The 27,732-nt window shown below is 36.3% G+C and overlaps 1 protein-coding gene and 1 long non-coding RNA gene across 2 annotated transcripts; one reads left to right on the top strand and one right to left on the bottom strand.

Moving 5' to 3' along the window:
• The first annotated feature begins 12,147 nt into the window (after nucleotides 1-12,147).
• LOC107695234 (uncharacterized) lies at nucleotides 12,148-24,264 on the top strand. Its single transcript, XR_001634971.1, has 3 exons — nucleotides 12,148-12,263; nucleotides 24,051-24,101; nucleotides 24,187-24,264. It is a non-coding gene; the product is annotated as an uncharacterized LOC107695234 (long non-coding RNA).
• Nucleotides 21,883-26,270, bottom strand: LOC107695233 (transmembrane protein 26-like). The gene is made up of 3 exons (XM_016495048.1): nucleotides 26,077-26,270; nucleotides 24,178-24,322; nucleotides 21,883-22,518 (listed from the first exon to the last, which is right to left on the bottom strand). Exons 1-3 carry the CDS (start codon nucleotides 26,268-26,270, stop codon nucleotides 21,883-21,885), a joined length of 975 nt encoding a protein of 324 aa, XP_016350534.1.
• Nucleotides 26,271-27,732: the final 1,462 nt, after the last annotated feature.

The raw sequence follows: 27,732 nt of genomic DNA, 5'->3' as shown, positions 1-27,732 counted from the left end.
TCAGCCGTACGGCTTGAGAAGGCCTTAGACTTTCTATCACGTGATAAAACAGAAATAGAGAAAACTACAGGCACACTGGGTTCACTGGGTTCACACATATCACTGAGAGCTGCTATCAGTTGTTTTTGGTTCACCTACAGCAGATGGAGGGTTTGGGCCCTGGCGTTGTGGCAGCGGTCGGAGAGCTCTCACTGGAGGAGGAGGACATATATGCATATGTTTTCATATGAACAACCAGTCAGAAAGGGCATTTGGAGTGATTGAAGTATTTGTTTCAGGACCTGGCATGTTTTCTTCCTTTGTTTTCTTTCCTTGCCCCTAAATAATCATCCCGAGATCACCTGAACGAGGTGGTCTTGACCAGACTGAAAACAAACTCTGGAGCATTTCGTTTGTTGTGAGAAAGCAATCCAACCCAACGGACCAACAAATCAAGCTGCATCATAATTCATAATGGGAAATGTGTTACGTAAAAAGCAGCAGTCTGATTCTGTGGGTGAGCACATTAGTTATCGCAATTGAAAACCAAAGAGAGCCTCTTCATCTTAAACTGTTGTGTAATTACTCTTCACCAAAGCAGGTGCATTACAGGAATGTTGTCCCAAAGAAGCCTTGATTCCCGCACTAACTGACTTACCAGTTAGAGCGGGAATCAAGGCTTTGTCAGGACAACATTCTTGTAATAACAAACACATTTTTTCATGCCAATAATACTTTTCCTACTAAAGGATAAGGATTTCTTTCATATTTCCTACTAATATATTTAGATATTATATACCTAAGACTATGTTACACTAAAACCAGTGTCAGAAGACTGTAAGCCAATGCAGAGGTGTGTGGTGAGAAGCCAGTGTGGAGACAAGACAATTTATCACCATTCATTACCTCAGTACCTTTTTTAGTACAGGAAAATTTGGATAGACTGAAAAGTTGGTACTAAAAAACTTCAGAAATTTGGGTTATTTAGATTTAGGGTTGTTTTCCACTTTGAAAAGTCATCTGTATATAACATTCCAAAACTTATTTATGTCTTACGCAATTCAATTTCTTTCGATCTTTCAGTCCATCATTCATTCTTAGCGAATTCCCCCTGTAAATTGTATGAATGTACTTACCTGCCAGTTTCTGCAAATAAATATAGAAAAGCAATAAAATTGCCAGTGTTTGTAAGAGCCTCTTTCTCTTAATCCAAATTATTACATTCTTCTTTACATTGCATATTCTGTCAGTTGCTTTCTTTCTTTGTTCTGGATCCAGTTGACCTAAAAAAAAAAAGTTAAGGGCAAACAGAACAGATCGATAGTGTTTTATGTGTTTTCCCCTCAGCAGGACACCCCACGGTGCAGAAAATACTTTTTCTAATTAGACTTGGACCCTTAATGGCTCTGATTTTGGCCTGAGAAAAGAAAGAGCGATGCCAGTCTAATTGTCTGGTGATGCAATGTTTTAATTAGATAAGTTAACAGGCAGGCAGGATTCTCCACCAGCGTCCCCATCATTAACTATATTCATTGTCCCTATGGCTGCAGTGGCAATTGATCATGACAGATCACACGGGAAAGGCTCAGGCCGGAATCGAATAAGATCCTACGTCCTGAACCAGAGTAGCAGAATTAAATGGCTGTTAGAGCAGACGAAGGAAGACTGATAATGCACGACAGCCAGCGACCCCAGATAAACTGAGCTCGGTTTAGCAGATTTACATGATACCTCATCTAAATACTCTGAGATGCTATCATCCTATCAAAATATTTTATCTGCAGGGAAAAGATCAAAGATGTTAATCATAATGTCAGTATTTAAAGTATAAAAAATGGTGTTGTTTTTGTTTATGTACTTTTGAAGTATGCAAAAATCTAAATGTAACTTTTCTCTCAGGCATACAGATACATCTTTTGATCTGTAAAATTATAAGAACTCTATTTTAATTATGCATCATGGATTATGTTGATAAAAGACAACATATTCAGGTTAAATGTATTATTTTTATGATGGATGTTTGGATTCAATGCTGGAGTCAATATGGCCACTTCACTTTGGATTGTGGGTAAACTGTGTTTCTAATGAACCCAATAAACCAGGAGATTTCGTGCTAAAGCACACACGTCAATAAGCAATTAATGAAGACAGAGGAGGAGACAGAAACAAAGCAACAGGTGCCACGTACATTATTGCCAATACTTCAGTTCTTCCAAGAGGAATCGGCTTAAATAAAAAATAAATTAAAAACTTTAAAAAAACTCTACAATCTGCCATATTTGCTCATGACACTAGTTTTTTTCTGAACCATTCACCTGAGCTAGAAATGCCGTGTAACTAATCAGTCTGGAGTAAGCAGGAAAAAATGGCAAAATATCTACCGTCATTTTATCATATTTAAACCAATCAAAGTTTTTTTGTTTGTTTGTTTTATTTTGTTTTAAATATTATTATATTATTAATTATTTATATATTATTTATTATTATTATTATATAAATTGTATTATTCATTTTATTTCAATAATTCACAAATTTTGCAATTCACACAACTAAGCCATGGCCTTAGCCAGCAATGAGGTCACCGAGGTCAGGGGTGCAGAATTCGGTAAATTTTCCATATTCTGAATAATTCCGTGTTCATTCTCTGAATGACTAATTTGCTGTTTAAAACTCATCATATGAGTGTCTGCATGTATAATTAAGTTTAGACAGTTTGCAAGAATGTTTAGCGTCCGTGTTATGAAAATGATCGCTACGAGATGCTGGCGGAGTTAATGAGTTGTGAATGAGGACGCAGTGTTGCCAGATCCAGCTATTATAAGCGTCTTTGGACTTGTCTTTTCCACTTAATTTGACACTTTAGAAAGTTAATAAAGTGGGAAGTTGCAGTCTAGGGTTAGTGATATCTTTAGCTTATCTTATTTGCAAAAGATTTGAACTAATTTCTGTCTATTTATTTATCGTATTTTATTTGTTTTCATAGCAATATCTGGCAATACTGCATCGTCTGCATTTAAACTGACAGTAATCAAAAAAGCCCACGGACAGGTTATTGCTGACAGGATACCACGTTCGTTAAGGCAATCGCAAAAAAAAAACAAAAAAAAAAAACATCATGATATTATCTGTCAGAAACGTTATCAACGCTATCAAGACCAGTGGCATTTAACACACAGATCTGTAGAACAGGTTACAGAATGAAATGAAACATGCAAACACTAGCCATGAAGAAGTCTATGCTATTTCATTCAGTATAGTAGTTACATTTTCACAAAAACATACTAAAAACATTCATATGAGCACTAGACAAAGTTATCATCTACAGTATATAGCAATGGTTATTAATGAAAACTATAATAGTAACATGTATCGTTGCATGAATAATAAACAACTGATAAAATTATCCATCCCTAACCTATGGTAAATTATTAACAAATTTTGATGCAATAAATATGATATAATTTAACAATGTTAATCCATCCAAAACAGAGAAAACATCTTTGACACACATCTGCATGTCTGTCTCTTTTAAAGTGTTTAGTGTATATAATGAGTTGTATTTATAGGGGTTATTATAGCACAATTCTTAACCCCACCCCAGACCTCACTAATTTTCAAACCCTGGGTTATGGCCACACTTAACAAAAAGTAGTATACTTCAAGTTTATTTTAGTAAGTATACTTAAGTAAAGTTCAAGTATATTTTTAAGTATACTTTATGTAGTAAGTATACAAATATCAGTGTACTAGTAGTATACTTGTAAGTGTACTATTTCAATACTCTTTGGGACTAAATTGGCCCACTTTCTAGTATATAAAAGTATACTTTTAAGTATACTTTAAGTATAACAGTAGTAAACTTTGAGTACACAACAACAAGTTTACATCAAAATGTTTAGTTTGTACTGCAACTATAATACAAGTGAACTTATAGGTATACTGATAGTTTACTAATTAAATACTTGTAGTAGCATTTTTAGTACACTTTGAAGTATAGTCTCAGTAAACTACTAGTTTAGTAGTTTTATACTGCAAGTATACTCGTAAGTTTTCTTTAAGTGAACTTTACATCATACTTTAAGTATACTACTATGTCCCTATTTAGGTATTACTTTGTATATATTTTGTTACATGAATATCTGAACATACAAAACATCAAAAGAACAGGGTATCTGCTTGTAAACAAAAACATTTTATTCTAGCTTCATGCATTCTTTTTTTTAAACACTTGAATGTGGATAAGTTTCATAAATAAAAAAAATAAAGATATAAACATTTTGAACAAAAAGCTGAAAAAAGACTATGAATTGGATTCAGAATGATAATCAAAAGTAGATAAAGTCGATCAACAACCCAAAGCTTGACAGTCATTATTACCTCTTCATTGGTCGACATTTTATTCCATAATGTTACACAGTTTTGATACCGTTTTATGTCTGATGATCGTGTTAGAATACATGTGGAAGCATCTGTTGTTTCGGTTTCTCCTTCACTTGTGTTTTTTGGAAATTCTGTACAAAAGATATACTAGCGCCCCCTACAGTATAACAATGAAAACACGGATTCTAGGAACACAATTATAGCTCAAATATATTTAGACTTTTTCTAAGTACAAGTCAAGTATACTTAAATGTCATTTTAAGTATATTTCTGAGAAGTACATAAAAAGTAGACTAAAAGTATACTTTCCTATTTTTAGTTTAAAAGTATACTAATAGCACACTTAAATAAACTTCTTTTTCGTAAGGGCATGACTAAGCCATACTATTCAACCAAACACTATGGAAGCTTGTTTCTGTCACGGGAATGAATGAATGAATGAATTAATTAATTAATTAATTAATGAGGTCATTTTCTCACAATTCTGAGAAAAAAAAGTGAATTTTGAGATATAAACACAATTCTCAGGGGAAAATAATAATAATAGTAATTGCAAGATGTTAACTTGCAATTGCAAAATATAAACTTAGAGTTCCACCAAAAAAAGTCAGAATTATGAGATAAAAAGTCACAAGTACCAGTTTTAATTTTAATTTTTTTTATTCTAGTGCAGTGGCAGAATCAGGCTTCTATTGATAGCATTCAGTCACGTGACTGGCTCGAAGACCTGGAGGGCAAAACATCCATAGAACTGCAGCACAAGCCTGTCAATTTTCCATCTGTTTCACAGCCGCAAATATTTAGATCACCTCTCAAAAGAATAAAACAAAGGTATGTGAACAAAATGCAAGTTTTGGCCATTTGCAAGCCATATGCACCCGCGGCAATATTTCAATCATTAAACAGTGCGACAAACGTTGTAAAAACACTTAAAGTGCCTTAATATATTTAAAACAGTAATATTAAAAGATCAAATTCAGTAATCACTATATTAATGATGCATAGTTTACATAGGCAAGCAGATGAGCTCGGAATATGAACGCAATCCGCTTAATGGTTCAATGTTTTCCTTATAATGGTTTTCTATGGGAAACCATTTAACGTGAAACTTTGCACATTGTTTATATTCTGGGTTCATATGTTTGCCTGTACAAAATATACATCATCAATAAGGTGTTTACTGAATTTCACCTTTTAATATCTGCGTTTTACTACATTACTACTTAATGCAAACTGCGTAAAAATAACTGGCGGTCAGTGGAGCAAAGCTTCGTTTTGCCCTCCAGGTGGGCGTTCCTAGGAGTGTGTGACGTCACGTGAAAACTATCAATAAAACCTTGACCCCTTAGTTGTATACTACAAAACTACCTGCAACAAAAAAAAAACTAAAATAATAGTTATAATTAAAATTAATAAAAACTATAATAGCATGCCCCCTCCTTAACAACTCGTTTAACAACAATTCTATATTTAATGTTACGTGTCAGACTTTCTGAAATGATACCATGCATTTAGAATCTGCTCTGAATCACTCCTAGCTTGATGTTGACAGTTACTGATGTTGTTGTTGCAGTTCTCAATGTTCTGGAGGGTGCCTTTAATGTTATTGTTAAAACCTTGCTTGTTTTTAAATGTGTCAGAGAATCCTTGTCTGTGTTTGAGATCAAAATCAAGAGGGGTCAGGTAAGGGAAAAGATTACAGGTAATTGTTTTCAGTTTGAGAAAATATGTACTGTATATACAGGTACAGGTGCATCTCAATACATTAGAATGTCGTGGAAAAGTTCATACAAGTTTCACAATTTGAGTTGAATTACTGAAATAAATGAACTTTTCCATGACATTCTAATTTATTGAGATGCACCTGTATATAATCATCCGAATCAATCGAAGCTCCTGGCTCCTGGTTACTCTAAGTATTGGCTAAATGAATCGATGGGAACTGCTTATGCACAGCATTGAGCTTTAATCAGGCTGTCCAGTGGTATTCAATAGTCACTGTCTGCTAATAAAAATGCTGCAGATGAATCTCTGTGACAGAAAAGTATTAACAAGGATGGACATAATATCGAAGGAACAGAACTGTTATGTTTTTTTGTAATTATAAAAATTATCTTGGCCTTATTGAAGCATTTAGTCATGATTTCTCACCATTATGAAACTTGTCCTTTTTCCATCTTTTTTTAAATCTTTTTTCAATATATTTTTAAAAATGTTTTGCCGTTTTATGTTTTGTTTTTTAATTATGCAGTCACAATTAATGGAGGCTGGAGCTTATCAAAGTATGCAAAAGTATCATAAAATGTATCAAAGTAGTCCACAGTGATTTGTGCAAAAATTCACCTTTTATGTTGCATAGAATAAATAAATCATATAGGTTTTGAACGACATGAAGTTGAGTAAATAATGCCAGAAGTTTCCTTTTTGAGTGAAGTTTTCGTTTAAATGATCTGCCACAGTCTTTGCTCGTAATCTTCCTTCCCACTATAGAGTCTTTTCACAAATTGCTGTGTCAATAAAACTGACCAGCAGACCAAGACCATGCTACGTGACCAGAAATTTGTGTCCAAAACATGTGAGTCAGTGGGTCGGTATGAACACATTTCATACTTTGTTGATTTCTTGTTAATTCTGAATACGCATGTGATCACAATCTGTCACAGCAATGTATGAAACAGATCACTGATATTCATGAAGCAGAAATGAACAGTAGTAGTAAATGTTTAACAGTGTGAGCATCCCTACTTTTCATGGTTTGTAACTGTTTCCATAGAGTAACCATCTTTGTCTGTCAACATTAATAAATGTTTAGACAGTGTGGGCTTTTTGAGAATATAAAAATGTTCAGTAATGAGGGCATCTGATTATTTTCTCAGCTCAACTTTTTTTTACATGGAATTATTAGGAGAAAAAGCCATCAAAATCTAATATTTGTCTGAGACAGGGTTATAATAGTTTTCTAAAACTAAAACTATTAAAAAAAAATTTTTATTACTTATAAAATAAATAATAAATGAGTAAAAAAACATTATCTGAAATAAAAATTAAAAATTAAAAAATGTAACTTATTTCAGCTAGTTGCCAAGGCAATGTTTCACATTTTTATTTAGTTTAGCTTGACGTACTAAAATAAATGAAAACTAAAAAAAACTAAAAATAGAAAATAATTAAAACAAATAAAAATATTTAATTAAAAAACAACAACTAATCAAAAAATGACAAAAACAAAACAAAATTACTAACATTTTAAATTAAAATTAAAGTGAAAACTGGAAATTTAAAAAATAAAACCTAATTCAAAATATTAGTGAAAATTATAATAGCAATAGTATGTTTGAGATGTGTAGATGCATAAATCACTTATGCAAGCTGCCTTTTTATATATATTTTATATTAATTTTAGTGAAGTGTTTTTGTCATTATTCATTTTTTTTCTTCTAAGTGCCTATATAGTTTATTGATTTTTATTTCAGTTTTAGTTTTAGTTATTTTAGTACAAGATAAACTAAATTAAAACTGTATTTTTTTCCAGTTAAAGTTTATTTTATTTCAAGTAAAACAAATTGTTTTACAGTTTTAGTTTAATTATTAAACAGACTAATAACTAAACTAAATTATAACAGCCCTGCAGCTGACTGTACATTATTTGATGATTCTAAACGTTATTGGGCTACATTATTTCTACCTCATCCTGTTTGGCCCGTACCCCAAAACCTCCATTCCAGTGCTTCCTCATGATCCAAACACTTCCAGATCAGCATGTTTGATATAATATATTGACAAGGCTCACTGTCTCCAATCACCTCTGTTACGGGGAAGTGCCAGATCATACGTTTTGATGAGATGGGGCTGATTTATAAGGAAGATATAATGATTATCTGTCCCTCAACAGCAAAATAAATGTTTTAAAAAACTATTTTCTCACTTTCAATTACCGGCCCATGAAGGGGAGGCAGCGAGGGGTTTGAAGAAATGAGCCGTGTGACTTCAGTCCACTGCAGAACTGTCTGAGTGAGTGAATGTACTTAGCCTCAGTCAGCCTCTCATTCTCATGGCTCATTTTCAGCATTATTTTATGTTGATGAATGTTGGCTTCATGAATATTTATATTTGATCTATTTAGCAAAAAAAATTAGCAGTAGGCTAATTTATGGCAAATGCACACATTTTATACATTTCTGTCTTAACTGTTCAATGCATTATACCACAAAAGTCATTTTATATGGAGGGTAGATTGTGAAAAATTATGGTTAATATTTAGTTGCCATGCAAAATCTGATTGTGGCCATAAGTGATGGGGTTTTAAAGTTTTTTGAACATTTAAAATGAGTATTCCATTATTGAAATTTCTTTTGAGGTCTGGTTTTGCCGAAGGCAGATTGCAAATGTTCATGGGCAATCATGAAACCTAAACCCATCTGTGACATCACATCCTTTCTGTGTGGGCCTTTATCAGGTGCATGGCTTTGCTGTCAGTTATCAGTTTTGTATAAGCCTGTATGTATTATTTTTTTCTTTCATTTGGGTCTGTTTCCTCTCTTCCTCATCTTTTGAATTTACATAATGGCATAATGTAGGACACTGGCCGCCAGAAGCAATATCTCTCCTTGGAACACTTGCATGTGTGAATGGGGAGGATCTATTTCAGGAAGTGGGTTAATGGTAAAAAGAAGTAGATACATTTTTATGAATAAACAGCATTATTTGTGTCATAAGCTGTGTCCAAATTCCTGTTCTGAATTCGGTGGTCCTCGACCGCTGATGACCGCTGATTTCGTATGCAGGTGTGTAGCATAAATACATTACCAGATATACATCTGCCATATTGCCAATGTCTTTTGTTTTTTGCCAATGTCTATGTTTTTGACATATGAATCTGTTGTCTCCTCAGGTCCTGTGGCCTTATGGTATAGCAACGTTTCCACGGATTACTTCAGAATCTCGGCATATACACACTGTAAAAAAATAAATTAAAAAAAGATTATTGGAATTAGGATTTTTAGCAAGAAAATACTATTTCAGTCATTCTACTTCAAAATTTCATGGTTAATTAGGCTTTTCTTTATAATTATTTTTTTAAATTTACTAGCAATTTCTGAGTGAAAATTGTTTCAAAGGAAATCTTACACCACTTTTCTAACCACACTAAGGAAATGGGAAAATAAGCAATCTATATTTTTTATTTATATCTAAAAATGACAAACGCTTTCACCATGATTCATAACAGCTGAGGGACTTGATTTTTATTTACTCATTTATTTATTACCCCAAAGTGATTTTTTTATTCCATGTGCAATATTTAAAAGATCTTTTCCCAGCGGGATCTACTAGTAAAGCAAATACTAACACATTTAATCGCAATCTCCTGCCCCCGATACAAATGTCATCCTTATTTTTCATGGCTGCAAATCCAATTATCAAACCAGCTTAAGTTATCCTACAGAGTTCATCCTGGCAACACAACAGCTTGTCTGGGTCAGAGCGAGAATGGGATTTTTCAACATGCTGCTCATAATTGAATTTGCTCCTCTGATTGTCGGCTCGGGAGATCTCATCCCACTGACGAGCCCAGAGTTATGTTCGAATTTATGGAAAAACAAGTGTGACTGTTAGCGTGCGTGTGAACCGCATGATGAATCGGTAATGGTGGAGGGACACCGGGAGCATCTGAATGTCTTTATCAGATTGTCTTGGGTGTGACTTGAAAATGCATAATGAAATTATATTATGCAGCTCAGATGAATGGACACTATCATTTGATGAATAATCATGAGGTAGGAGAGATATTATTTAAGGTCTTTTTCAGGTTGGCACATGGGTTCTGGTTTATCCTGCAGGTGGAGATGATCCCAAATGTAGCAAGTATGTTAATGATGGAGGACTTTACAGTAAACAGCATGCAAGTTATCTTGTCTTAATGCTCTTTGCTTTAACTACAGAAATGAGCATACACTGAAGATAATTATAGTCATGCTGTAAATGTTGACCTGAAATAATAAAAATTTGTTGTTGTTTTTTTTATTTGTTGTTCAGCCTCTTATCACTCATTCCATTCCATAATTTTTCCCATTATTTTCCCAATAAATATGCACTTTTTTCTAAGTAAATTAATGGTGTACTTTTAATTTTTTGCTAATTAATGTTTTGCACATAAAGAAATGAACAGCAATTTTGGAAAATATTAATAAAATTATGTACATTCACATGAGATGAAGACTCCAGCTATGTTGCATATTAATATTAACAACAATAATACATTTACCTTGTATAACTTTTAGGATACACGCAGGGACATCAAGCGGCAAACACGGACACACAACAGTTACTGTGACGGCAATCCAGTCACGTTTCCAGCCACGTGAACAATGCATGAAAATGTGATTGAATCCAAGAAAGTCAATTTTGTTGATGTTTCTGAGACAGAGAACAACAAAAACAAACATTTAGCATACAACTTTACTGACAGAAGTTAACACACAAGTCTCATACATTATCTGAGATTATTTTGACTTTTTTTTATATATGGTGAGTTTCTGATGTTAAAAGTTTTGATGCTGATATTTTTATATATATATAACTTATAACAACTTATAACATCCAGGTGAAGGATACAACACCAACATGCCAGGAAAAATAAAAAAACAGAATCACTGAGTTGGAAAAAGAATCACCCCTTTGTGTCAGCATTTTGTTGAACCACCTTTTGCTTTAATTACACCCTTTAGTCTGTGGGGATATGTCTCTACTAACTTTGCACAACTTTGCTATATTTGCCCACTCTTCTGCATCCAAGGACATAAACCTTTTTCTCCTTCAACCACTGTGTGCTCACTTTTGCTGTGTTTTGGTTCGTTGTTATGTTGGAAGGTAAACCTTCTTCCCACTGACAATTTTCTGGCAGAGGCCAGCAGATTTTCCTCAAGAATTTGATGGTATTTTGCCCCATCCATTATTCCTTCTATCCTGACAAGTGCTCCAGTCCCTGCTGCAGAGAAACAACCCCATAACAGGATATCAGCACCTCCATGCTTTACTGTAGGAATGGTGTTATTTGGATGGGGAGCTGTATTGGATTTCTGCCATTCATATAATTTGGTGTTGAATTCAATTTTAGTGTCATCTGACCATAACACCTTTTTCCATGTGACCTTTTTCCAATCTTCAAGGTGCGTTTGGGCAAAGCTCAGTCTTGACTGCATGTGGCCTTTCTTGAGGAGGGGCTTTTTTCTTGCAACCCTCCCATACAAGCCACATTTGTGGAGAATTTGAGATATTGTTGTCACATGCACACAATGACTACTCTATATATCATAAATTCCTGCAACTGCTTCAGAGTTGCTGTAGGCCTCTTGGTAGCCTCTCTGATCAGTTTCCTCCTGGCTCTTTCATCCAGTTTGGAGTGACGTCCTGATCCAGGGAGAGTCTGTGTTGAACCAAATACCTTCCACTTCTTAATAACAGACTTCACTGTGCTTCTAGGCATTGATAAAGCCTTTGCAATTGTTTGCATCCATTTCCTGACTTGTGCCTGTCCACAACTTTATCCCAGAGATCTTCTGACAGTGCCTTGCCACCCATAGTTGATTGCTTCAGTTGCACTACCAAGGACTGAAATGCTCCAGGAGAGCTATTTTCATGCTGAGCTAAACAAAATGACCACAGCTGATCACAGTTTAAAGTCAAATGGCTTTGTGTGCTATTGAGAAGGTGATTAGCTACACCTGACTGAGTTTACAAGTCATTTTTAGGAGGGGGTGATCTTTTTTTCCCCAAAAAACACATCAGAAAGTCACCATAGGTCATGAGAAAGCAGTACCAGCAAAGATAAAAGCAAATGAGCAGTGACTTTGAAGTGGTAGTTTGGGGGCTGAGACTATTCTGATTATGCTCTTTGGTAAGCTTTGGTAAGTCCCCGTTCTGTATAATACATATTACACCTTTAAAATGAAAATGCAATTTAGAGGCTCTCTCTCAGAGTCAGTAATGGTCAGATAGATGGAGGAAAAGGTCTCTTTTCAGAAACGTACAGTTCTTGCACTAGAAATACTGCCCAGCTTTACATACTGATACAGTAAACTGACAGGATTGGAAATAGGAGTTTGTTGAGCAGGGAGTCTCCAGTATTCAGTAAAAGATTTGTTTCTTGCTTCTTTGACTTTCTTGTCAGTCTTGACAGGGTCAGGCTATCTCAGAAAAGCTGCTTGCATACAATGTGAAGCCTGAGTTTTAAGAAATAACCTTACCTATACAATTTCATGCTGTTGTTTTCCCTCACTTTCAACCAAGCAAATTTTACTGTCAGGGATGAATGTTTTTCAGGGTACAAATATAGATAGGATGCAGTGTGACGTTTGCTATGCCATGTGGCCTCGATATATCTTTCTGTAATCTTGCAAAAGTGCAACCACAAACTTTTTCAAAGTTTGTTTTAAATATTTAAAGCACCTTACAGATCTTTAATCTCAAAAACTGCCCATAATCTTCTACCAAGCAGCTATGATATCACTAGAATATTCTTTCTGTGATCTCTCAGTCTATATACTTCTGATGCCCTGGTATGCATCTCATACGTGTGTATTTGTGTGTGTAATTCTATTATTGATTCCCTATTTGTACAGTTTGTGTAGGTCTGTATAAATTTGCACAGGTAAGCGGTGCTTATTAATGCACCGCATGTACTTCTGAGAGCTCAGATTCAGGCCTGCCACGGATATTTCCACTCGTTTCTGGAAGCGGAACGCTTTTAAAGTCAAATTATCACATGCATCTTCCTGTTTGCCAGTGAAGATGTTTGAACTCTGTGTGCGAGTTTGTGTGTGTGAGAGAGAAGAGCGTGCACATATATATATCTCTCAAGCTGCACTCCTTCCTTAAGAAAACTCCAGAGCGCTGCTCACAGATAGCTTCATCACCGACTCGACACCCCTGAAAAGGCTTCGGTAAGCCCTTCTGCACTCAGTCTGAAACTGACTGACTGACTCTGTCTGGAGGCAGGGTGCAGGGTGCAGATAACACGTCCTCTCTCAGTTTAGGAGCTGCACATACTCTGTAACTATTGAGAAGAGGAAATGAAGCGGTTTTCCAACTGGATTCTCAGTGTGACAGACTCAACCACAATCAGGAGTTGAGGTGAGAAAATCTGACTAATTAATTCAGCTAATGAATCATATTTATATGATAGATTTTATAGATACACACTGTTCAAACGTTTGGGACCAGTATGATTTAAAAAAAAAAAAATTGATGCAGCAAAGCTGCATTTATTTGATAAAAATACAGTAAAAACAATAATATTGTGAAATACTATTACCATTAAAATAACTTTTCTGTTTTAATATTTGTTAGTGTAATTTATTCCTGCGATGTCAAAGCTGAATTTTCAGCAGCTCTCCGGTCTTCAGTGTCACATGATTCTTCAGAAATCATTCTAATAGGCTGATTTAGTGCTCAAGAAACATTGCTTATTTCTTACTATCACAGTTGAAATGTTTAATATTTTTGTGGAAACCAAGATACATTTTTTTCCAGCATTCTTTGATGAAAGTTCAAAAGAAAGTTTATTTGAAATAGAAATCTTTTGTAACATTATAAATGCCTTTACTGTCACTTTTAATTAATTTAATGCATCCTTGCTGAATAAAAGCATGAATTTATTTTATTAAAAAACTTACTGAACACAAACTTTTGAAAGTTAGTGTATATTAGAAATGTATCAATATATACATAAAATGTATACATTCGGTGATCATTCAAAAGTAACATTCTCATAACATTTGCAAAATGATAAATTAGAATGTTCCCTTAACATTCATATAACCAAGAAAAACTGTTTTTAAAACATTTGTTTTAAAAACTGGACATTTTGAACGTTCAGAAAACATTCAAAAATAACATTTTCATAACTTAATGGTAACGTTAGCAAAAACGTTCTTAGAACATATTTTTGTTAGACGGGCTACTGCTTAAAGGAAATAAAAGAGCAGATCATTCAGCTTCAAAATCCAACATAAAGTGTAGTGTGTTTAATTTCACAAAAGCACACATTCAGCATACAAAGTCATTGTCAACAACTCCAAACTCTCTCTGTGATGGACAGAGTGGATGAGCAATTACACAAATGAATCACAGGATATTATGCTCCACTGTGCCACTTTGGCTCAAATTAAAACCCTCTCTGCCCTCTTTCGCCTCCAGAACTGATGAGCCAAGTATAATGGATTCATCAAGTAAATGTGTCAAACTTATTTCTAGAATTAGTATCTGGGCTCTTAATACACACAGAGAGAGAGGTTGTTCACAGTAGACTACAGCAGCAACAAAATATGAGGTTTATCATTATGAACTGTGTCTTCTATCATCTCATGACTGAATGGCATCTTATTCTTTTGATTGCATGTGATGCTTGCTAAATATATTTGGTCAATTATGCTGACAAATTTCTCAGTGATTATGTCACAAAGTCATCTCATTATTATTCTTGGATGATCTCATTGAAGTGTCATCAGGTTGATGGCTTCAATATGGTCAGTGTTTTCTGAGTAATTCATGTGAAAAGATTCAGGAAGATGTCCACCCACGAGTCTGCCCTCTGCCTGGAAATTATAGACCTTAGGCACATGAGCTTGAGCCATGAAAATGTGTGGAAATACTGCGGGAGTTTTGGGGAAGTGCTTTTTGCTGAATGTGAAAGTGCAAGCCCAGAGCAAAATTGCTCAGAGGATGTCCTTTCATATCTCAGGAGACTTAAATGACCTCTCAATTTACATATCAATCAAAAAAATAAAAGGTGTTGGGTGCGACCTCCACTGGTGCTTTTGATGAGAGTTCGTACTGAAATCTCTGACTGATGATTGCAGACTCTAAAACTCTAGAGGAGACTCTTATTCAAATGAAGGCAAAATGAACAAAATTAATAGTAACTGTGAACAAGTTCCTTGTTTATGTATTATTCGCCCAAATACAATATATATATATATATATATATATATATTAAATGATGTGTAGAAAACCATGTCAAAACTGAAGGCAAGGGCATCTGATTCATGCAAAGCTGGAATTTATCTACAGCACAAACACTTCTCACCAGAATGTTGTTTTTTTTTGGTGACAAGAAGTTGATTTGTTGTCAAAATAGAATGAGATATTTTTAAACATTATAGGCTAATCATTATAATCTTAGATCATAACAAAAAGAAAAAATGCTCTTTAACAGTTAAGATGTTCTTGTTGAGTAGTGCTATTTACAACCTTACTGCATCACTTGCTCCTTTGCATAGGCTATCTGGATATTTTATAAAGTGCACAGTTGAATCAGAAATAGTATTTCAAAATAAACCGTTTTGGGAATTTTTGGATAATGGATTTTGGAAAGTTAAAGCAGTTTAAGTCATTGGTTGGGCTTCTGATGCTCTGGATTTCACCCTCTTCATCTTTCTGAGAGGCCACATTGACACAGCAGCAGAATATATTGTCAGTCCACACATTTCTGTTAATTACCAGAATGACAACCAGCGCATTCTATAACAGAACTCACATCTGTACATTTTCAGGACTCCACATTTTCAACATAGGCTATATTATACTGGACAACCAGCTGTCTGGCACTCAAGGCCGTAAACCATGTCTTGGAAGGGACCAAACCAATGAGCTTTTTATTTAAAGGAATTAAATAATTAATTAAAGAATTAAATAAGGGATTTAAGGGAATAAAGAAAAAGAAATAAGTAAACAGTAAACGATTTTGCCTAAGATGCAGGAAACCTTATAAGCACAGCAAGATCCCTGAAGCAGAGCACTCTAAAAAATGTTGCCTACTTTTAAAACTCTTTGTCATCCTAACTACAACGTTTTTGCATTTCATGTGTTTTAAAGTGTCATTTCAATAAAACTCACAGCAACGGGGATATCATTCGACAATTTTAAATCCAGTCTTCCAGTAGAGCTGCTCCCGTCAGTTTTGAGAGCGCGAAAACAAACAATGGGGACTTGCATCGTTTGCCGCGACTCGAATAACCGCTGTTTGCGTGCAAACGGGAAGTTTGAGGGGCTATTTACGCATTCGTTCACCTCACTCTGTTCATCAAAGAACCCGGGTTTACGTTAAAGAGCAGGTCATATGGGGTTTTGAAAAATATCTCTTTTGCAGTTTATAACGTGGCTATCCTTAAATGAAAACATTCTGCAAAGTTGTTAATCAAAAAAGTGCATGATAAATAAAGAGATTGTCTCTCAAAAGAGAGAGTTGATTCTGAATCGCCTTAACGAGTCATCATATTTTCTAATCTTTTGCCTGTTACCGGTATACGTCACTGGGTAACACATTTGCATAATCCCCGCCTGCCCTAGAGTCTGACCTGCCCACAAACACTTCCGCTAGTTAGTGTGTTTACCACAATATTACTGTCTTACTGAAGTAGTTCTGATAATTCGCTGTGAACCCACTATTTCCTAAGAATTTGTCGATTAATGTAAACTGACGTTGTTGTAATTACTTTGTTTAATAATAAAGAATGTAGTGTAGCACACAGCTAATTGCTGTTTATTTTGCTGCACCGGCAGTTATAGGGTTAATGCGGGAGAGACGAGCGAGTTAGTTAGGCTGGTGCGCCTGTGATACAGTTGTTCTGTGTTCTGATTAAAAGTTAAGACACAGAGCATCTTTTGTCTGGCGTTCTTCAAACATTACAGTAGACATATAGCACTCGGCTAACGTATCCACCATTATTGTTTTAAGTGTTTAACGTTACAGTTTAGCAGCTAAACTTTAGCTGTGGGCACGATTCGCTTGCATAAGTGTTTTGTATTTTATGCCATTATTTTAAGAATGGATTGGAGCACTATGTTATTGCTTTATGTAAAGGTGCTTTGTCAGTGGTAGCGCTCGCTAACTTGCTCAATGACTCCTCTCTGTGCCAATCACAGCAGGCTTGGCCAGCTGACCAATCAGAGCAGAGTAGGCTTATGGAAGGGAGGGGTTTGCTCCGAACTTGCTTGGAAGGAATCATTTAGAAATCATTGGCAAATGACTCTAATATTAAAGGGGTCATATGATGCGATTTCAATTTTTCCTCTAAAGTCTCAAATCCAAAGAGATATTCTTTATAAGAGTTAAGAGTCAGCCACGCCTACCTAAAATGGCTCGTTCTAACACGCCCCCACATGTCTACGTCACGATGTGGGAAGATTTGCATAACGCAGCCCAAATGTTCACGTAAAGAAAGAAGGCGTAACTTTTATTCTCGCTGTAGTATTGTTGTTGCCGCCGCCATGTTGTGAAGGCGCTGTGTGTTTCGTTGTGAAAGCGAAACTACTTTGTTTGGCCTTCCAAAAGAGGAGGAGGCTTCCATCCGTGCTGGATGCGGAGGAAATACAACAACTTTGCGCTGTGGATCGCTGGATCGGCTTTCACCATGGATGAAGCGGAGTCCAGCCCGGGGTCGTCACATGGTGGTTGCCACAAGCCCGTCGGACGCTTCTTCATCGAATCCGCCGGCCGCACCGTTCTCAAGCCCACCAGCCTCCGCTCACTCTAGGCTGCCGTGTTTGACGCTGTGTTTCGTTGTGAAAGCGAAACTACTTTGTTTGGCCTTCCAAAAATGGACACGACTAGAAATCAGTGGTTAAGTTGTATTTACAACACTGTTCCAGAACACTTCAACCCAAATATTCAGATGTGTGCAGCACATTTTATGGAGGACTGTTTCCTGATCCTGGTAGAGTAGACTACAATGCCGGCTGTTCTGACTCACAGACTGTAAGTACGTTTTTTTATATTTAAAGAATTTGCCACTGACGATTCAAACGCGAGTTTTGGGCAGTGTAGAGTAGGGCTTGTTGTTTGTCATTTCTCTGATGAGAAATGCAGACATGGTTTTATGTTTACGCGGCGCGATGCAACGCAACACGTAAAAAGACAGTATAAGTCATTATAATCCATAATTATGTCCCCACTGGATGCAACGAATGCCTCGTTTATAATGGGTTTTCATGTTTTTTAATCATCGCTCCGGCCTGACAGGACATCATCACAATAGGGTGAGGGGCATAACATTTCCGACACACGCTTGAGGTATTCGGCCAATCATAATGCACTGGATAGCTGGCCAATCACAGCCCACCTCGCTTTTCAGACGATGAGCTTTGTAAAAATCGACGCGTTTCAGAGAGGCGGGGCATAGAGGAGAAACAATAATGTACAGTATGTGGAAAATAATGTGTTTTTTGAACTTTAAACCGCATAAGCACATTTCATTACACCAAATACAAAAAAATAATGTTCTTTTTAGCAACATCATATGGCCCCTTTAAATGTATATTCTGGGAAAATGACAATGTTTTCTGGCCTTAGATGCATTTAAACCTGTTGTAGAGGACTCCAACACAATATTAGGACACTCTGAAATACCATATAACCTGCTCTTTAAGTGACCCATCGTTTTATGTTGAACTTGTTTTAACTTGACAGCCGTGCTTTTTGAACGCCATGACGGCATGCAGGAGCCGCTGCAGAAATCGCAAGACGCGAGGCCAACGCGCCTGCCAATTAAGCGCATGTTTACATAGAAAAACGCGCTCTGTATGAACGGCCTGTTTATAGGCTATTAAATATGGTTGTCAGTCCCACACACAGACTGTGTGCGCATAGCCAGAGTAAAAGTTATCTTTTTAAAAAATGGTATTTTAATTTAAATAATCAAAATCTGCTAATTGTTATCCATGGCAGTGCAGTGACAGCGGGTGAGTGCAGTGCAGTGGGTGAGCAGCAGAGGGGGCGGGAAAAGAGAGTTAATGTCGTCATATGTTGAATCATCTGATAAAATGCCCCAGGGAGAGTGATGGACAGCTCATGATTTATGAGCCTTAAATTATGCAAAATACACGTGTGATGACTGCAGACGATTTAGATCAGCTCTAGGGCGGAAATAGGCAGAAAGCTGAATTTGATTTTATATGAGAGAAATAAATGTATTTTATAAATGTACTACAAAACAGTGGCATTTACTGTCAGATTACTTATAGATTGTAATGTATAGCTGTCACATTGCACCACTCTGGTGCTTTGTGCTCCCTGTCGCTAACATAGCTTCAATCCTTTATAGATATGCTATAAAATAGTTCAAGTTAAGTGCTAGCCTATTACTCCATGTCTTGGTAAAAAGGACTGACAGTAACAAGAGCTGATCAAATCTCTTAGTACAGATGGAGTTTTGAGGCAGTGAGTGGATGTTTAAGGACTGTTTCACATAGACAGCACAATGTGAGCCTGCTGTTGCAATTTCAAGCCACTTTTTCACATATGTGCTGCTTGTGTGTGTGTTGTGAATCAGAGGAAAATTTAGTCATGTGATTCTTGTCGTGTTGTTCTACAGGTATGCACATGTTCATTTAAAGCTACTTGTGAGAATGTGTTTTGAATTAAAAAATATGAAGAAATAAGTATTTAATAATAATTAATTTATGCATTTAGCAGACGCTTTTATTGAAAGTGACTTACAGTGCTTTCAGGCTATACATTTTTTACCAGTATTTGTGTTCCCTGGGAATTGAACCCACGACCTTTTGCAGTGCTAACACAATGCTCTACCACTGAGCCACAGGAACACTATTATTAATAATAATAATTCATTTTTAATCATAATAATTAATAATAATAATTTATGTGTGGGTTTGTGTGTTTTCTCTATTAGTTCACCCAAAAATGAAAATGCTGTCATCATTTAGTCTACTCACTCTCATGTGTTTCCAAACCTTTATGACTTTCTTCTGTAAAACACAAAAGACGACATTTTGAAAAAGGTTATGTTTGTCCATACAGTGGATTTCGAATGTTGTTTTGAATCCTATATAATGTGCACAAAAATGTTAAAACATCCATCAAAATATCTTATTTTCTGTCCTGAAAAAGAAAGAGGTTATGAGGAAAGTTGAGGAATGTGTAAATGATTAATTTTAAGTTTCTTACATTTTCTTGAACCTTTACAAACCTTTCCAAACTGGAAATCCCTGCACACTTTCCGTTCTGAACCTTTCCAAACCTTTTAAACAAAAAGGAACTTTCTTAAGTTTTGGAACTGAACCTTTCCAAACCGTTCAGAGCTGCACAATTTCCCTTCCTTTCCTTTTCTCTTCTCCTCTCTTCTGTCTATCTAGGGCAGGTCGTTGTTTAACCGTTTGATCAGCTGACTGCATGTCTCCTCCCACGAGTTCCAATCTCATTAAAGCATGCAGTTCATCTCTCTCCTCCAACAATCTGCTCTTCACTCTCCTTTCTTTACCTTTTTCGTTCTCCTTCCCTCACTCTCTCTCGTTTTCCATCCTTGCTGTATCCAGCACATTACAGTATCCACAGAGCACTCAATTTTGGGGAGAGGACATTGAAAATGAGAATGTGCACTCTGGGGAGCCAAGGGGTCGCAGGAAAAGATGCAGGGCCGTTCATTGTGTTAGGTTGTTCTCAGGGGACTTTGATTGTTGCTGATTTATTTTAACGGGGAGCCGAGTACAGAGGAAGAGAGTGAGAGACAGACACGGGGAGAGAAAAAAAAAAAAAAAAACAGAAAGTGTGTTGCCCTGTTTTTGTCTGGTTCTTTTGTCACAGGCATTGTCAGCCATCACAGTAATGAAAGATTTTGTGACAGAACAGTACTAATGACAGGGCTCACTTTGAGGTGTTTCCCTCTCTGTCGTTCTCTATTCATGTCTATCAGGTTTCTTTCTCTCTTTTAGCTTGGCCAGCAGTCTGACAGCTTGTCAAAACAAACAATAATCACAAAAGTACATGATATGTGTGTTTTTATTCTTACTGATATCCTAATTAGCTGCCATTCTAAGAAACCACTGCTTTTAAACCTATGATTGACAGCAGCTGTGTATTCCAGTCTCGCAGATTTTTTAGCATGCTATTTTGGTCTTTATGACAGTACTTCAATCAAACATGTCACCGTCAAAAAGATACGAGAGTTCTGAGCAAGAAGGAAGGCTTGAACTTTGAGTAATGAGACAGCTGTGGACAGATCCTTCACAAATATCAGAAAGCACTCAGGAACTGATTTGTTACCCATTGATCTGATGTTAGATGCTAAAATGTCACCGGTTGCTGTGTGCAGAGGGTGTGCGTTAGGGTACAGTTGAAGAGGCATCATGATCTCCATAGTGATTTCTGAATTTCATCATAGCTCTGCCCTTACATTGAGTTTGTTCACACTACCATCTGCTGGCCTCAAGTGGTACAGCAACTGCTACCAATTGTGCTCTTTGTGCTGTCCATGCTGGCTGTGAGATTTTTTGAATAATACAATCTCAGAATCTAAAGCTTTGAATCTAATTGAGATGTTTATGATAGGATTTTGAGTAAGTTTAACCTTCCAAAACTTTTAAGCATAGAAGGCACCATTTTTAATTCTGTCTATACAGACAGATTTAAATATAGATAGACACAGACAGATAGACAGATAGATAGATAGATAGATAGATAGATAGATAGATAGATAGATAGATAGTCTTTGCAGTAAGTGTGAATCTAATCTATTCTTGACAGCTGGATTCAATAGCCTCTTCATCAGTCCATTCCGAGTGTCCATGAGACAGGTCACATGACTCAGTTCTGCCCCCTGGATTGCTCTGCTCAATGTGGACAACACAGATCCTGTAGACCTCCAGCAAAACAATGAGGATGTTCTTGCATGTGAAGAAGATCATCAGCTGGTTCAGAACATTCTCACGTATCATGAGGTACAGACGGGAAATCAGGAATGGTCCATCCTGCAGACCCACCGTTAGCAGAAGGCTCCAGACTTCACTAGAGCAGCAGGAAACAGTCCAGCCAGCTCGCCCAGGCTTTGCAGCCTCTGACTGACCTTCCTTTTGGAATTTGGAATGGCTGGTTTGGGTAAGAACAAGAGGAAACTGCATCAAGGCCCAGGAGAACAAACTTAGCCCAACAATGATCACAGCCTGCTTGGTTTTCACTTGTGGCTCCTTAAACGTGTCAAAGATGTCCAGGATATCAGCTCCAAGGCCCACATAAACCATGAGGAGCTGAGATAGCTGGTCACGTGACATGTCACCCTTCGGCATCAGCCAGCGGCCCAGAACCAAGACGATCAACATGGTCTGCTCCAGAGCCTCCACCCAGTTCTCAGGATCAAGTTCCGCCAACCCCTGTCTCACACACACACACACACACACACACACCACAAATAGGCTAATCACCATGGTAACAGCCCAGACAGTGAGAGCACACAGCAAGACTGTGATAATTTGAATGGATGAATCAAAACTGTTGTTAAGATGTTATTGTAATACCAGATTAAAAAGGTTCAAACAGTTTAAAAGAAAAAATGATTGCTTTGACTCATTGGAGTGCCTCAACAAAAGATCCACTGGAGGATTAATTTAATGAAAGAGGACAACTGAGATGATATGGTTTCAAAAAAGATTTTCAGAAAAGTCACTGATTAGCTTTTGCAGCATATTCTTACAAAACACCCAGCTTTCCACCTACACAAAGTCACGACAAAAAAACAATTATCACAGTCATCAATATTAAAAAGTATTCTGATTAGTCAGATACAAAGCTGTAAGAAGGATATGGAGGTAAAGTCTAAACCTTTAAAAACCTCAGACAGGATCAGCAGCATTTTATGTAACTATATAAAAACACTGGATTTTGGATATAAACTTAAGAAGTTACAAATACTTTGTATCTCCAAAAATACTTTTTACAAATGTTTCTAGCGTTTTTCTTAAGATTGTTCAATAGAAAAAAATAACTTTAAGAACTAAAATTTGTGGACATTTTTTTTTATCCATTTATTGGGTTCTTTTGAATATTAAGCATTGCAGCATAGATGTTAATGATGGATACATTTTTCAATAAATTTATTGTTAAGATTTACCAGTGTTTAAGTAGAATTTGTGGTATTAGACAACTTCATTACTTGGCTATTATACAATCAAATATTAAAGCCTGTCATTTTATTCTTAAGACAAAAATTAAGATGAACTTAAGAAAATATTTGAGAACTTAATTCTTAATGAACATTTTAAATCTAAGAAATTTCTTTAAAAAAAAAATATTAAAAAGATTATAATCTGGTCCGATTTTTTTTTTTAAGTTTTTTGAAATAATTGACATGCTTCAATATTTTTAGAGTCATATTTTGTAATACAGACTTGAATCTTTCCTGACCTTTTCCTGACCTACAGGTCCTGATAACTGCTGTAGACAATAAGGTGTTATCCACCTTATTTTTCAACGCAAAAGTAAGCCGTTTTATGTGAATGTGTGAGACTTCCAGTTCATTAGCAGCTATAGGGAAATAACAAGAATAACAAAGTGCAGTAAACGATAAAACTATTTGCACTACAAACCAGTGTGTTCATACTAGTTAAAATAATACATTAAAATAATATCGTAAGACACACCAATTTGCAATATCAAGTAGCAAAACGAGCTGTTTTCAGCGGACATGAAATTTACAAATGAAAAAAAAAAAAACTGATTATAAGTGTTTGTGCTTTTGTACAAGGCCCACAGGTCAAAGGTGAAACTGAACTCTTTACCACTCCTAATCTATTAATCTTCTGCATTAGATTTTTTCCCAGAATTGCAGACACTTTACAGAAAACGGTCTGCTTTCTACGAATTAATCAAGTTCCATCTGAGCATTTTATGTTTATTGTTTTACCAGAAATATGAGTACTAAAACACCAAACACAGCAAAGAGAGACAGAGATCCTGAGTGAGTTTGTTCAAAGCTGAACTTATTTTTTCTGGTCAAGTCAGAGTTTTATTGTTAACGATTGTTTTCCACCCACCATTGTTAGAGGGATCTGGGAGAAGAATTGCGGGTCAGAGTTTGTACTCGAGTTGATGAGCAGATTGGACTGTAGGAGGTTCAGTTCCAGGAACCAGACCGAGGGAATCACAGTGCTCAGATATAGAAACACCATAGGTGAGAACCTGCAGAAGAGTGGATCATCACATTAATGGATGGATGGATGGATGGATGAGCACGCCTATTCTTTACTTTCGACTTAGTAAAGCCACCAAACAGTTGTATGTGTGTCAGATTCTTCTGATTGGGTGGTAAAGCTGGGTCACACCACAGAGTCTGGTGCTGCAGGCACACCAGCCCAAAGCAGACTGCAAATTACTCCCATTAGCTATGCAAATCCCCACTGACACAGGCAAGCCTCTCTAAAGAGCACAGAGACTTCAAAGTGTAGTGTGCAGGAGAGAGATAGTATGCATAGAAAAGTAGTACGGCAGAGAAGGAGAGATAGAAAGGTTCAGATGGAGATCATGGTAAAGCGAAGAGGTTGATGAGAAAGACAGAGGTAAGGAGGATGTTCTCAGCAGGTCATCCGTCCATGTCAGTGGGAGGGTAGAGTCTCATTAATAAATTTCCTAGCACAGCAATCTCAATGTACATACATAAATGAACCAAAAACAGAATCAAGTCTGACTGAATGTAATGATGTGCTGCTCTGTGTGAATGCAAAGGTTGTTTTTTTCTGAGTTGAGAGAAGGGGTTATTATTATCACCAGTCCCCGCAAGACAGACTGAAGTGCCGAGCTTGAAGAAACGAGTGTACCTTCCCACATTCTCGTTAGTGTTAATCATTATTAAGGCACCCTGCTTCTGAGCCCTGTGTCTTTTTGTACTAGAACGTTTGGAATAATTCAGTAAAGTTATTTTAAAAAAGGCATAACAGATTCTCTTTTTTCTGAGACTGTCAAGACAGTTGGTAAAACTATTTTTGCCAAACACATCATGTCCTAGTGAAAAGAGTCCTTAATAGGATAGTTCACCAAAAAAGGAAAACTCTGTCATTGTTTACTCACCCACATGTAGTTCCAAATTAACATTATATTTTTCTTTCACAAAACATAATATTTCTATGATAAACTATTCATTGTTGGATAAATTATATCTTTTTTTTTTATCTACAAGGCAGATAATGTGGCTGGTTGGGTCAGAGACCTCAAAAATGTGTAATGCCATTATGTCATTATAAATTTGATTGCCTTGCTGTTAATCTTCATGTTTAAACTACATGTTACTCTACTGTTCAAAAGTGTGGGGTCAGTAAACATTTTGTTTGTTATTTGAAAGAAATTCATACTTTTACTCAGCAAAGATTCAGTGAATTTGTTCAAAGTGACAGTAAAGAAATGTATAATTTTACAAAAGATGTCTACTTAAAAAATGCTGTTCATTTAAACTTACTATTCATTAAAGAATCCTGAAATATAATGTATCATGATTTCCACAGAAGTAAGCAGCAAAACTGTTTTCAACATTGATAATGATTATGTTTCTTGAGCATCAAATAAGCATATTAGAATGATTTCTGAAAATTCAGCTTTGCCATCACAGTAATAAATTACATTTTAAAACATATTAAAATAGAAAAAGGCTATTTTGTTTAAATTGTAATAATATTTCACAATAGTACTGTTTTTATTTTATTTTTGATCAAATTAATGCAGCCTTGGTGAGCATAAAAGCCTTCTTCCAAAACCATTAAAAAATCTTACCGACCACAACCGTTTGAATCTATTTTATTGTTTTCATATTGAGTCAAACAAAATGTTGCAATACATTCATTTACAACACTATGCACCAAAACTTATGTAAAATTCTGCAATAATTTCAGTGACATCACTGTCATTATATTTATGTCATTGATAGGACTATAGCATAACCTCACCATTTCCATTCAGCATTGCGTGTGTATTTGATAGTGATGGCCATCTCCACCCCCAGCAGCGTCACACCCATCAGCAGCAGCCAATAGGAGGGCTCGCCAGTCACCTCCACTACACGCCACACTGTCAGGACGCCATGCACCGCAAACAGGAAGCGACTCAGAAGAGCCAATAAGATGTTCAGAACCCGGCACATTGTTCAATCAACGCAGTCTGAATCAGACAGACAGAACTGAAGGGCAAAGAAAAAGCTTTTTTAATATGATGCATTTGTTCTCGTATATAAATGGAATACTTAAAATACTAAACATGCATGTGCACCTAAATACATACCTTAAAGGAACAGTTTGAATTATTTATTCATTGATTGGTTAATCATTGGATAAAGTTCATAAAATGGTGCTGTCTTATTTAATAAATCAATAAATAAAATACATATCTGATAGTCTCCTATGAAATATTAAAATTTGATAAATAAATGCTTAATATTATACAAGTACTCTACCACTAAGACAACTTACTTAAAGGGGTCATATGATGCGATTTCAATTTTTCCTTTCTCTTTGGAGTGTTATAAGCTCTTGGTGCATAAAGAAGATCTGTAAAGTTGCAAAGACTAAAGTCTCAAATCCAAAGAGATATTCTTTATAAAAGTTAAGAGTCAGCCACACCTACCTAAAATGGCTTGTTCTAACATGCCCCCACATATCTACGTCACAATCTGGGAAGATTTGCATAACGCCGCCCAAATGTTCACGCAAAGAAAGAAGGCGTAACTTTTATTCTCGCTGTAGAATTGTTGCCGCCGCCGCCGCCATGTCGTGAAGGCGCTGTGTGCTTCGTTGTGAAAGCGAAACTACTTTGTTTGGCCTTCCAAAAGAGGACGATATAGCTTCGTCATGCCTGGAGCTGATCCGTGCTGGTCGCTGAGGAAATACTTCAACTTCGCGCTGTCGATCGCCAGATCGGCTTTCACCATGGACGAAGCGGAGTCCAGCCCGGGGTCGTCACATGTGGTTGCCGCCGGCATCACAATATGGTAAGGGGCATAACATTTCCATCACACGCTTGAGGAATTCGGCCAATCACAACGCACTGGATAGCTGGCCAATCAGAGCACACCTCGCTTTTTCAGACCGATGAGCTTTGTAAAAATTGACGCGTTTCAGAAAGGCGGGGCATAGAGGAGAAACAATAATGTACAGTATGTGGAAAATAATGTGTTTTTTGAACCTTGAACCGCATAAACACATTTCATTGCACCAAATACACAAAATAATGTTCTTTTTAGCAGCATCATATGACCCCTTTAAGATTTCCTTAAATCTCAATGCAACAGTATAAAATTATACCAGACTTACTTTCAGTGGGTTCAGCCAAAGGATCCAGATTCAAATACTCAAGTGACTGTTATAAAATATATTCCACTTGTTTTCACAGATTACCAAAACAAAAGCTTCTACCATATCCACAAACCTATGTCTACCCCTGAGTTGGAGACAGTCCTTTTTAACTGCAAACACAACTTATCCCCCCGAGGTTTCAGGGACTGCTTCTGGATATGGGTGTGTGTGTGTCTTGTATAGATAAAAAGCAGTCTTTTGGGAAAGAGTAGGATGGAGTGTGTGTGTGCCTGAAAATGTGTGTTTGTGGGCATT

This window comes from Sinocyclocheilus anshuiensis, unplaced genomic scaffold (genome assembly GCF_001515605.1).
Source record: "Sinocyclocheilus anshuiensis isolate Anshui unplaced genomic scaffold, SAMN03320099.WGS_v1.1 scaffold122, whole genome shotgun sequence".
NCBI lineage: Eukaryota > Metazoa > Chordata > Actinopteri > Cypriniformes > Cyprinidae > Sinocyclocheilus > Sinocyclocheilus anshuiensis.
The sequence above is the reverse complement of the archived record's forward strand: the minus strand, read 5'-3'. Positions and strand labels throughout refer to the sequence as shown.

Bases quoted from the DNA above. Each gene is read 5' to 3' on its own strand.
- LOC107695233 (XM_016495048.1), bottom strand. From the start codon at position 26,270: ATGTGCCGGGTTCTGAACATCTTATTGGCTCTTCTGAGTCGCTTCCTG. The intron at 24,323-26,076 runs GTGAGGTTATGC...ACTCTTCTGCAG, and splicing joins CGCAATGCTGAATGGAAATG to GTTCTCACCTATGGTGTTTC. The intron at 22,519-24,177 runs GTGGGTGGAAAA...TGTGTGAGACAG, and splicing joins CCCAGATCCCTCTAACAATG to GGGTTGGCGGAACTTGATCC.